A 13,058-nucleotide genomic window follows, 5' to 3' on the forward strand; every position below is an offset into this window, starting at 1 on the left:
CTATGTGCACTAAGCGAAGTAAAAAGAAGTAAATCAACAACATGTTTTCTTTCGTAATCGGTTGAATTTCGGGTTAAATAAATTATTTAAATTAATAATTTTCAGAATTTCCATTTCAATTGTACTTTTTCTAGTTTGGAATTTTATTTCAACCAGTTTCACAACTTTTCGGTACTTTCCGGGCCTATTACGTAAAATCTTTGATCCACCACGATATCGTAGTCTAATTGTTATCCTGCTGTACCAAAAAAAAAGTTAAGGCCCATCATAGGGTCTTGTTCAATTAAGTTTATTTCTAGAATTTTGGAATCCTTTTTGAGATCTATGTCAATTTAAACTTCCGTCGCAATATAGAGCTGCCCATGGCATTGAAGTCCCACCAAAACTATGACTCATTTTAATACCAGGATCTATTCGATAATCGTACCAAACCTACTTCCAAAGATTTAGACCAACGAACATTCTCTTCATTGCGGAATATTTATGACAACTGATAGTTTTCCATGCTTCACATAATTTGCCGGTATTTTCGGCGGTGGGCTGATTTTCAAACATTTGCATTAAACTGACTTATTTACTTCAGTGCAGTGCGATATATACAGTGAATTAAGAAAGCCAGTCTTCACACTATCAAATCAACAAATTAGCTTTTTCTTTTAATATCTTATTCCTTTTTTATTGTATGAACGAGGTACTTTACTACGTTTCCAATAACCAATCATGCAAAAAAACATTATCTCGGTAAAAAAATTTACTAACTTCCTTCACAACTTTACCATAACCTAAACAATCGGAAGGACCAAAAACGCTTTGTAAGGCAAATTATCATTTGCCTGAACCATACAAAATGCTCCTCTTCGCCTTTCGCATCTAGAATGCCTCGGATAATGCTAGAGAATGTGCAGTAGGATTAAGGATTTTTTATATATATTCTGTCGGATTGGTTTCAGTTCATTTTCCAGATTGCGCTTGAAGTCATGGGTTTAAACTAGTCATGTGCAAACTGAGCCAGAGTGAGTGAATGAGTTGATCTTTCTTCTTAATGAGTGAACTAATTCAAATTACCATTATTTCTTTTGGCTTATTTGTGAGTTAACTGACACAGAAAGATTTGGCTCTCTCAGAATCCCAAGGAATGATTTGTTGCTCAGCCAAGCCCAAAGTGTCGGGTAGAAGGGTGTTAAGGCTCCGTTTTTTGTCGCAGGTTCTATGCACGTGAATCATCAGTCATGATTCTTGGAACACAAAAAAGAAATGAATCATTCTGAGTGAGATAAAGAATTGACTCCCCATTCCAACTCACTCCCTCTGAATTGATTAATTTTACTCACACTAGTTCAAACCCACAATATTTCGAAAGGCTGACTGTTGATACTACAATCTACCTCCAATGATGATACTACAATTGATCTACAATCATATTACAATGTGCCGTCGTAAAACGAATTGCGAAATTGTAATGGGATTGGAAATGGTATTCGTAATACTAACCTTCTTTTGCTATTCTTACCATATTAAAAGCTGTTTTTACTTGTTCTTATCGAACTGTCTTAAGCGAGATTCGAACCCACAGCCCTAACTCTCGTGGGGCCTATTAGTTGTGCGTACAAGTATTCCTGATATTCCATATATTGAGCCCAGTGCAGCTTTGTTTCCACAATTTCTGCTCTTGCGCTGGCCTCAAGGTAGTAAAATTTTACCGTATGCTCTGTTTTTGCACATGTCACAATCGCATTCCTCCCAGAGACGACCAAGTGAGAGTTCAATGGTAATGGCGATCATGGCTCTCGTTCATTTACTTTAACCTAACAGTCATTGTCGACCAGTTACGGTTCAGCTTGCCTCTTCGGTCGTGCTCATGCAAACAAGTTACAAATGTAAATCGAGAGTGCATCGCGTTCAAGGCGACTTGCGATCGCGGAAGTTTGTACTAACGGTTTACTACGACACTTCCCATGCGATTGGCGGCGATGGCTTGGCTAGTGCATCAGTGAGCGTTCGTCCGATTTAAAGCAATAATATTGATACTCCTATGGATACGTAGTAGTTATGAAATGACCGTCAACGCCTTAAGCAATCGTTTAACAAGAATGTATAACGTGAAATTTATTAAATATATCAAAATTAATGTTTATACAAGTCCACCCATAAGTTCTTGGTAAGCCAATAAATGTACAATGAAATGCAAGCATTAACTATTTGGTTTATTGATTATAAAAGCATACCTAGTCGGTCGTTACATTACTCACGACTGTCGATTGTGACAGTAAACAGCTCTGGCACACACTTTAGTATGTTTCTGCTGTCTACTTCTGTGTTGATTTAAAAAAAATATGTTCGTTTCAATGTTTGTAATGATTTTTGTGTTTGATCTTCAAAATAAACTTTTAAATATAGCTATTTAAATTTAAATGAAGTTATATAAACTCATGAAACATGGTTCACGAGTGATGTATGTAGTTACCGACGTAGTGCAAATATAGCGTTGCGTTCATATTACAATCCCGACCATAACCTTAAGGGGGCTATGAGAGGCATCGGTTATCGACGGACAAGTGTTTCTCTATCTTTCCCGGTGACTTTAACCTTTCACGCTGTCTTGTTATCAATTGCGGAAATACAAATGACTGGATTGTTGTCGACGTTGTTCTGGTATTCTCAGGGCGTTGCATTGTTGATGCATTTGCCAGGCGCAAAGTGTTGGGTGTACTGTTCGCAATCGTTCAACAGCATCTTAAGCAGACGCATTATAAAACGATAATGAATTATAATGTACCAGATCATAAAAAAAAGAAAAAAAAAGAGTTGATTCGTGTCATACCTAAATAGTGGATATGCTTTAAAGTTAGATAGATTATATGGTGTAGGATATTATTGTTTGTTTGGTCATGTCATTTTTAAAGGTACCAGCCTATGACCACACTCAACCTGTTGCAATAATTAGTGCAAAGAGCAAAATTAATTAATTTATTTTATCCTTTCTTTGGCCTTCGCAGGAATTATGACACTGAGCCGTGGACCATACAGCGAGCTCGATAAAATGAGCCTTTTTCAAGATTTGAAATTAAAGCGAAGAAAAGTCGACTCACGATGTAGCAGCGACGGTGAATCGATAGCCGACACGAGCACATCTTCGCCAGATCTTCTGCAGCCTCTGTCACCCAAGATGTGTGATCAGCAGCCGCAGCAGCAACAGCAACAGCAACAGCAACAGCAACAGCAACAGCAACAGCAACAGCAACAGCAACAGCAACAGCAACAGCAACAGCAACAGCAACAGCAACCTCATCAGCAACAGCTTCCGCTTTCGCATCCGCATCCGCTGTCACAACAATCTGCTGGAAGCGGAGCTGATGTCACACCTTCCCCGGTAGCACCATCCACGACTGAGGAGCCTCACGATACCACGTCGATTGCCGAAGTTGGCAGTAACGGCAGGATCCGAACAGGCCATCATCAAAGCCGATTGGACAATGGAAACGGACCGGAGGACGGCGACGAGCGTCGCAGCGTTTGTTGCGTCAATAATGCAGCGTCCTCGTTACCACCAACAAAGCCACCGATGTACGATAACGGGACTGCAACAAACGCGGCTGCTGCCGGCTGCTCTGGCGATGGCGACGCCGCTCTGAAGGACGACGTGTACAACAGCAACCGAACGTCGCCCGATTCATCGCCCGCAGTGTCCGTAGAAGGGCGACCGTCCAGGAATACCGGTGCTACGAGCCTCGGGAGCAGTAGCGGAGCAAGTGTGATACGTTCGGTGGCCGATGAACGGCAATGCCGTTCGGTGAGTCCACCGACTACTACTACTGCGGGCCTCACGAGCACCAACATTAGTGATAGTGCAGCTGGCAACGGCAATAGTAGTAGCACCGCGAGTACTACTAATGACAACGGAACCAACAACACTGCTGCACGGCTCGCTGGCGGCAAGCTCTACACCGGCCATAGTACCAGTAGTAGTGGCAGTAGTAGAAGTAGTAGCAGTAACAATAGTAATAACAACAATAACGTAACTATTAAAAACTCGCATCAGTTGCTGCATCAACAGCAGTCACAGCAGAGAAGCTGCGAAGCAGACGACGATCGTAAGGATGATGGGCACGTTACGAATGCTCACACTGTTGGACCCGGTGAAAGGCCACATGTGACGGTCCTTGTTACCCCACCGTCGTCACGTATCAAAGGTGCGCCGTCAAGTGGCGGCGGTGGCACGGAAGGCGGAGGTGTGACGAATGCAGCTGCGGCCGCTGCAGCCGTGGCGGCTGCGGCAACGACACTAGTGACGCTGGGAATGCGGAAGCAGCAGTCGCTGCCTCTTCCGCCACCTCCACCGCCTCCTCCCACTTCCTCCTCCTCCACTGCAACAGCTTCTTTGACATCATCATCATGCTCGTCAGTGTCGGTCCTCCCATCCACCGCTCGGTCTCCCTCATCCGACCTGACCGGTGCGGCACCACCAGTCTTACCGGCCTCGGGTGATGCCGAGGCGACAGTCGATCGTAATGCCGGCAGCGACACTGCACCAAACGGTGTATCCAATCGCGAAGGCCTCAATGCGCACGGGAGTGATAGCGAGCCTAGCAGGCACCGCAGCAACAACTCCTCCGCAGCATTAGTTGCATGTTCCTTGTCCACGTCCTCGACAACGACCTCGACAACGTCATCCTCCCAGTCTGCAATCTTCACTCATCAGTCGATGGCGGGGGGTGTTCCGATGTCTCCAAAGATTGCATCTAGTCAGATTGTTGAATCAACGATGCCTGCTGTTGGTGGTGGCGGCTCTAGCCAGCAACAGCATGTCTTGATAACGCAACAACAGATGCTACAGGCGATGCAGCAGCAGATAAGAATAAAGAAAGAGCGCCAGCATCAGTCTCAACAACAGCAACACAAACAACAGCAGCAGCTAGACCAGGAGCACCAGGAGCAACAGCTGCATCAACTGCATCAGCAACAACACGCGCAACATCAACACCAGCATCAGCATCAAATGGTAATTGCTAGTTCAACAATGCTCAATAACAATCGGCAGATGAACAGCCACAACTTTGCTGCCCAGCATGCACAACAGCAGTTGTTCATCAAGCGTGAGCGTATGCCGCACCCTCCGGGAACACCTGTATCTTCACATGCGACCGTGGTGCGGCAATCTGCTAGTCCAGTGTCGATGATTAATAGTAGCACCTCACATATGCAGCCCCCAATGTCTCCGCAACAGCAGCAGCCACATCGGCCACCTAGCAGCCCGCTACAGGTCGCATCATCCAGTGCCGGTTCGCAGCAACACCATCAACAACATGCACCTCAAACGCATGTGATCATAAAGCGTGAGCGCGGTTTGGCCATCCATCAGCAGCAGCTTCAGCAGCATCAGTCCGCATCTATGGGGACAACCGGCTCCTCCAGCGGGGGGAATGGCACAGGATCGGGTCCGATTGGCAGTCCCACGGCAAGCAGTACGACTGCTGTAACACCCTCGTCCACGGCTGCAGCGGCTGCGGCAGCGGCGGCCGCTGCCGCTCTGCAACTCCGGCATCCTATTCGTGATGCCGCGATACTGTTTCGTGTTAAAAATGAAGCCAGTTCCTTGCCGGCTGCGACGACTGCTGCTAACTTGCTTGCTGCCCAGCAACAGCATCAGCAGCAACACCATCGAATGGTTTGGCCGGGCTCCGCCGCTGTCCAAGCTGTAACACAAGGAGCTACAGCGCACCGTATAAACGGGGTTAAGCCAGAAGTGATCGGTGGACCGCTACCACCTATAAGAAGCCAAATATCATCTCCACACCATCAGCAGCAGCAGCAACATTCACCACATCATCCGCATCAATCGCAGCAGTCGCCGCAACACCATACCAGCCCGGGCCCGAATGCGTCACAGACACCGCCACGTGTCACACCGACGGTCATTATGGGCGAATCTTGTGGGGTTCGTACGATGGTGTGGAGTTACGATGCTCCCGTACACGTGCATAACCCTTCGTTATCCAATAATGGGAGTTCCACTGGTAACGGGTCAGCAGGATCGTCCCAAGGATCCTCAACCGTTGGAAGTAATAGTGGGAGTACCCAGCAACATCAAACGAACCACCACCATCAGCTCTTGCAACATCAACAGCAACATCATCATCAGCAACAGCAGCAGCATCATCATCATCATCAGCAGCAACAGCAGCAGCACCAGCAGCAACAACAACAACTTCAACAACAACAGCAACAACATCATCAACAACAACAACAACAACAACAACAACAACAACAACAACAACAACAACAACAACAACCGCAACAACCGCAACAACAACATCAACATCAACATCAACAACAGCAGCATACAGTAACGACGGCTGGACACCATCTTGGAGCACAGCAACAACACAATCAAAGCAATGGTGGAGCGGGAAACAATGGTATCGGTAGTATCAGTACCAGTAGTAACAATAGCAACAGCAGCAATGGCAGCAATTCCCAAAGCAACGTGTCCCCCAGCAGTAACAACGAAGAAGCGGCCCATCTGCTGTTGAGCTTAGGGCAATCCGTGGTGCCTACAACGTCAGCGGCAGCAGCAGCAGCTGTTGCAGCCGCGGCGGCGGCCGTTGTGGTTGGGCACACGCAGTGGCAAAACACCAATCACCACCGTACTGGGTTACCCCTCAATATGGAGCGTCTTTGGGCCGGTGACTATGGCCAATTCCCGACCGGACCGCATCAGACACAGCAGCAGCAGCAGGCCCTCAATCTCACAGCTCAACAGCAGCAAAGTTTAGGCTGGAACCTCGGTGGAGCTCCCGGGGGGCCCAAGAAGGTAAGCAAAGTGTTGTAAAAACCAGCTCTTTTTGAAGAGCGGAGCGGGCATATAACGCTTTTCGAGTGGAGCAGAGCTCCTTTCGCGACTCTCGCCTCTTTTGCTCCTTTTCGCTCCTTTAGCTCTTTTAGCTCTTTTTGCTCTTCTTGCTCGTTTAAACTCATTCTCTCCTTCCACTGCATTTGCTTCTTTTCGTTCCTTTCACTCCTTTATTTATATGTTTCTCAATTTTTTCCTCAAGTTTTCCTCGCAAACGAGTTACAAGAACGCAATGTAGCGAAAAGAGCGTAGGGACCGAAAAAAGCGAAAATATTGTCCAAATTTTGGCGTAAGTGCCACCTATCTCAACCACCACTTTCAAACCTATTCATTTTGTTTTTTGCAGGAGCTTCTGGACGACATGCCTCCAGACGAGGACGACCAACCGCTGGTGTGCATGATCTGTGAGGATAAGGCGACGGGACTACATTACGGTATTATAACGTGTGAAGGATGCAAGGGCTTTTTCAAACGGACCGTGCAGAACCGCAGAGTGTACACGTGTGTGGCCGATGGAACTTGCGAGATCACTAAAGCCCAGAGGAACCGCTGCCAGTATTGTAGGTTTAAAAAGTGCATCGAGCAAGGAATGGTGCTGCAAGGTGAGTCGCGATGCAATGCGGTATTCCCGTACGCAAAATTGTAATGTTTTCCTTCTATTTCACTTGTTTTCCTTTGGCTAGCGGTACGAGAGGATCGGATGCCCGGTGGACGTAACAGTGGTGCGGTTTATAATCTGTACAAAGTTAAATATAAGAAACATAAGAAAAATAACCAGAAGGCAACCAACGCAAAACTGATGCAAGGTGCCGGCGGGCTGGGAAGTACTGTTACAGGCTTTGGTGGTGGTGCCGGCGGTCTAGGTATCGGTGTAGGTGCTGGTGGCGGCCCCCATGACAGTGGCGGTGGGGTAGGCTCCGATGGAGACAGCACGAAGTCGACGGGCCTTTATCAACAGCAGAACCAACAGCATCCTTCCCACCCGCAGCAGCATCTGCCCTCGACGACGTCGCCAGCGATGGTAAAGTCGGAAGGATTGAATCACTTGTCGTCGCATCTGGTGAATGGCACCATCCTGAAAACGGCCCTTACCAATCCAAGCGAGATAGTGCATTTACGCCATCGGCTAGATAATGCCGTCAGCTCGTCCAAGGATCGGTCGATCTCATACGAGCAAGCCTTGAACATGATACATACCCTTATAGACTGTGATGCTATGGAAGACATAGCTACCCTACCGCATTTTAGTGAATTCCTCGCTGACAAGTCGGAGATTGGCGACAAGCTATGCAACATTGGTGACTCGATCGTGCATAAGCTGGTGTCGTGGACGCGCAAACTACCATTCTACACCGATATACCGGTAGAGATTCACACCAAGCTGCTGACTGACAAGTGGCACGAGATCCTGGTCCTGACGACTGCTGCCTACCAGGCGATGCACGGCAAGAAAAGCATTAATCCGGTGCAAACGCAACCTAGCAATGTTGTATTGGCGCCGGACAAGAATGATCCAGAATTTACGGAAGAGGTAGGGTGTTATTTTTTTACTTTCTATCATCAAAGCAAAAAATGGCTTAGCTGGCACTCTTATCTAACACACAGCTACAAACTCTTGGTCTAAGGTGTTGCTTTTCGATACCATTTTTAACGAGTCAAAAAATTGCAACCTCATTAATGTTCAGAAAACTTACTTTTTGGTGAATTTCTACATGAACCGTGACTGATGTTGTTAGTGAGCCATTATCACTAGCCGACGATTCATTTAATACATACTTTCAAATTTGTTCTTAACTCATCCGTACAGACCATAAGAATACTCTTTATATAATTTTACTGCTAAATAGGTTCATAATATCGAGTTCAATATTAACAATACCATATTCACATTAAAATGAATATCTATAATGATAAGAGCTGGATTTATATGGTGGAATCTGTGAGTACTAATTTTTCTATTTTGTGTTCCTTCTTAAGATAACTTCCCACCTGCATACGTTGCAATCATGCCTTACCACCCTCATGGGACATCCGATTTCAATCGAGCAGCTAAAGATTGATGTTGGCCAGATGGTGGAGAAAATGACGCAAATTACGATCATGTTTCGTAGGATAAAGCTAAAAATGGAGGAGTATGTTTGTCTGAAAGTATACATTCTACTTAACAAAGGTAATGAAAAACCGCCTAATTAAAAAAAAAACGCATCAGGTTATTAATCCTAAAACAATCTTTTTTTCATATGTCTTATTCAATCCTTTTTTCCTATGGTGTGTGCTCCTCGGTACGCAGAGGTGGAGCTAGAAAGCATTCAAGAACGCTACATCCAAGTACTTAGAAGCTATCTACAGCACACCATGCCACATAATCCCAATCGACTGGGCGATCTGCTGGCCCATATCCCAGAGGTAAATTTATTAGACCGGAGTATGCCGGGTCGGACGTCATAAAAGAAAGTCATAAAATGGATCGTTTGTTATTGTTTCAGATACAAACTGCAGCTAGCTTGCTCCTGGAGAGCAAAATGTTTTACGTGCCCTTCGTCCTCAACTCGGCCAACATCAGGTAGCAGATGATCGAGCGTGGGATGATGCGACCAGCAATCGCAGCTCTGAGACAACCGTCATCCCAGCCGAATGCCGAATGCAGTTTAGGCACGAACGTGCAACTGGCAGTTTCCGAGCTGGCCGATCGGAGTGCAGTTGGTGGTGAAACATTTGATAGTCAGAAAAATTCCACCTGCAGCCCCCCAAATTGGTCGACCCAACAACAACGGGGTGGTTCAACAAACCGCTCGCAAACTCATACCGCTGTTGACGGCAATGGCAATCCCGCACCGACGCAAATCGGCGCTGGCGCTAGCGGCTTCACGCCGGCGAAGGTAAATATAAGTGAGCCCCTGCAACATCTTGATACTCTCGGTTTGGTTTCCACAACAAACTCGCGCGTACGAGCATCGGAATCATCCATGCTTGTGCCCAGTGTGTCGGCGGTCGGTAACAGTAGTACTCGTAGTAACGACGGAACAAGCAGCAACAGTAGCACCGATAGCAACAACGGCGCGAAGGGCACACCCACTGCCAATATAAATAACAGTAATTGTAATAGAAATAATCATAATAGTAATAGTGGCATTGTGGTCGATAGCAACAATACCAATGCCGTAACAATATTTGTTATTAAAACAGTGTTACCTGATGAATAATCTTCGAGGATATTCGAGGCCATAGTAATGCGAAGAAGGCAGCCACTGATTGGCAGCCGTCTGCCGAAACCCTTACTGCTCTATCGGTGGTGATTATCTGCCATCTCTGGTATAGAGTACAAGGTACGAGGCTCGGATCGGATCTGTACTCAGACTAACCGTTCCAATAGGGAAGAGGTGCGGGTGGAGGTTGGTATTCTGACCAACCACATGTGGATACTTGCATCCAAATGCGTTAATGATTCTTCTTTCTCTGCCCGTAATTTTCCGTCCTATGCGAGCTAGATCTCGTTGTGCCGCTCGCAACGATTCAGTGATAGTTCCCTGAGAAGATGTCAAATGACTGAAAAAGCCTATGCATCCAGCTTTAGTCAAAGAAAAACAAGGAAAAGAAAAAAACTATTGTTTCGAACGTATGCCTTTTGTTATCTATTGAAAGGCACAATGAGTGTGTGTGTGTGTGTGTGTGTGTGTGTGTGTATGTGTGTGTGTGTCTGTGTGTGTGATGCATTTATTTGAGTGGACAATGCAATGGAGAGAAATGGATCGAGACTGTGTTTTAGTTGTGTGTTCATTTTTTTTTCTTTTTTTGTAACCTGTTTTAGTTTTCTCTGCATCGATGAATGCTATCAGTTGCCTTGTCGCAGGGTTTCATGTAAGAATGGAGCATAGGGGATGAAAGCGATTTTCAGTTCTACCAAAAGGTTAGAGCATAAACATTTGCATTCTTTGAATAGCATAAAAGCTCAATGGATCGAACATATATTTGGCAGATCCACGTGGATGATGGTCCATTGGAATGGCATATTGAGGAAAATTGATGTAGCATTTGTTGGTGAATGTTGCAAAACGAAGCAGGCCCTGGATTATATGAACAGAGGAACAGCAGGATTACAAAAGGCGATTGGACGAAGCTGATACAATATAGCAGACGTTTGAATATAATTGTATAGAAACGAATTTCTTCTAATTTCTTCATAACTAATGGACATCGGAAAGGGATTTTCTTATGATCAGCAAACAGCAAATTGTAGCTGACAAGAAGGAAAGAAAGTAGAAGAATCGGAAATAATTGTAATGCAAAATTTAACCACACCATCCTTACCGATAAATGCACCCATTACATGTTGTCAGGATATGTATATAGTTCATATATATATATATATGCCTATATACACACATAGGCACATTGTAAAACATTTATAAAACGGAACATTTAAACATTCAAGGAAATAAATTTTCCAGTACTAGGAAGTCTGAAAAAGAATGCCTTCTATATTGACATAATTAATTAGTACGCGTGGTACTGGGACAGCAATTGCAGCCACATGGAGTAGGAGAGATACATAAGTAAGAAAAATCGTGAAAGAAATGCGCAAAAAAACCAAAAGAAACCACCCTGATGAAACACGTTATTTATACGTAGCTAGACGCAGTAAAATGCGAACAAACAGCAAACAAACAAAAAACAATACAAATGTTACACACGAAAAATGAGTACACCGTAAGCAAATTTAAAGTGGTTGTAGCCAGTCCAAACATAGAAAGAAATTGTAGGGTGCTTTATTTGTCGCAACTCCACTGCCAATAAATAGTTGAAGAACAGCTACCAGCACCCTGCCCTTTGTGCGTGTGTATACTGCCAGAGTATGGAGAGTGCATTCGAATGCTATTAATTTGTCACACAGTTAGAGGCGAACAGTATTTACCAACCATAGAATTGCACTTAGGTAATCTAATGTTTTGTTACTTGTTTATTCAAACGACAGCATCAAAACGGATGTAAGGCTTAAACCAACTATCTACTTTTTTGTCCTTCCGAAACCCTCCCATCCTAGCCCTACCTTATTGGTGTAGATGCGGGATGGGCACAAAGGGTCAGAGAGGTCGTCTATAAGGACAATCTTATAAAAAAATCAACTTTCTCCTTGTTTTCAACAATGAATGTATCTTTCGAGGAAAATTGCAAAAGGCAATAGTCAATTCCTTGCCTTTGTAGGACAACGATTTTAGATGAACTTAACAAACCATGATTTGTGTTTTATCCAATCTCTCACTCTCTGTCTCTCTCTCTCTCTCTCTTTCTGTTTTATTTCCTTCATCGCTTTTTAAAAGCGAACGCAAGATAATGGAACATTTTGAAATGGTTAGACGCACAACGTACTGCTATACAACCTTTTAAATAAAAGTATGAAATATTGAAGAAAAATAACAAAAGAAAAAGTAAAATTATTATTTTCCTAAAATTCGTTTTGTCGCTAGCATGGAAAATGGGTTTAGCCGATGTTTATTAAATAATTCAAGATGTTTCTGTGCACCCATTATTGTTCAACATTTTGTTGGATACTGTGTAGATAATTTGCAAGAAGTTGGGAGTGCTTTCTTCAATAATTGAATTCACGATTTACATATGCGAACTAAATTAGTTGAACTAAAAACGAAGAAAAAGTTACATGGCAGGCAATATCCACCGACAATTCCGTAATTGAATGTGTCCTGGAAACGAACTTTTTTACAAATATATGTTGTTTCCGATCATAAATTTTAAACTGCGTTCAATTGTCTTCACAGCGATGCTTTTATTTTGTTTCGTATTTATTGATCATGGTTTAAATCATCATCACTAAACTATACACAGTATAAAAAAAACAACCAAACCGAGGCGTAAGGAGTGATGCTCTTGATTGGGGTGAGATCGAAGGCGATAGTAAGCGAAGATACAGTTTAAGATTATGTTTCTACAGTTTTCATACACCTCATTTCGACATACGATCATAGTCAAAAACGTTTAGGTTCCAGGTGTACTGAGAAGAAGAATACCAGTTAATCCTAGGCGAGCATAAGTACACTCTACGTATGAAAGATAATGAGTTTTTAGTTTTTATTTCGCATTCTATATTAGATTAAAGCGACACGATGCGTTATCTGCTGCAGTAGATTTATCATTAGTTAAAGTAAGTTTATGTTAAGCGTTACTTATAGAATTATTCCTAGAAAGTGAGGAT

General features: G+C 44.1%; 1 protein-coding gene across 1 annotated transcript; it reads left to right on the top strand.

Moving 5' to 3' along the window:
* Positions 1-2,983: 2,983 nt before the first annotated feature.
* LOC131281697 (hormone receptor 4-like) lies at positions 2,984-10,485 on the top strand. Its single transcript, XM_058311044.1, has 9 exons — positions 2,984-3,173; positions 3,528-4,873; positions 4,988-6,219; positions 6,394-6,811; positions 7,197-7,452; positions 7,534-8,381; positions 8,828-9,020; positions 9,141-9,256; positions 9,337-10,485. Exons 1-9 carry the CDS (start codon positions 3,002-3,004, stop codon positions 9,415-9,417), a joined length of 4,662 nt encoding a protein of 1,553 aa, XP_058167027.1. The 5' UTR covers positions 2,984-3,001; the 3' UTR covers positions 9,418-10,485.
* The last annotated feature ends 2,573 nt before the right edge of the window (positions 10,486-13,058 follow it).

The sequence above is a fragment of the Anopheles ziemanni genome, chromosome 2 (assembly GCF_943734765.1).
Source record: "Anopheles ziemanni chromosome 2, idAnoZiCoDA_A2_x.2, whole genome shotgun sequence".
Taxonomy (NCBI): Eukaryota; Metazoa; Arthropoda; class Insecta; order Diptera; family Culicidae; genus Anopheles; species Anopheles ziemanni.

What these genes read in the sequence shown, in the direction of transcription:
- LOC131281697 (XM_058311044.1), top strand. Translation starts at nt 3,002, where the DNA reads ATGACACTGAGCCGTGGACCATACAGCGAGCTCGATAAAATGAGCCTT. An exon ending in CTCCCGGGGGGCCCAAGAAG is followed by an intron (nt 6,812 to 7,196) that starts GTAAGCAAAGTG and finishes TGTTTTTTGCAG; the next exon opens with GAGCTTCTGGACGACATGCC. An exon ending in GCAAGGAATGGTGCTGCAAG is followed by an intron (nt 7,453 to 7,533) that starts GTGAGTCGCGAT and finishes TCCTTTGGCTAG; the next exon opens with CGGTACGAGAGGATCGGATG.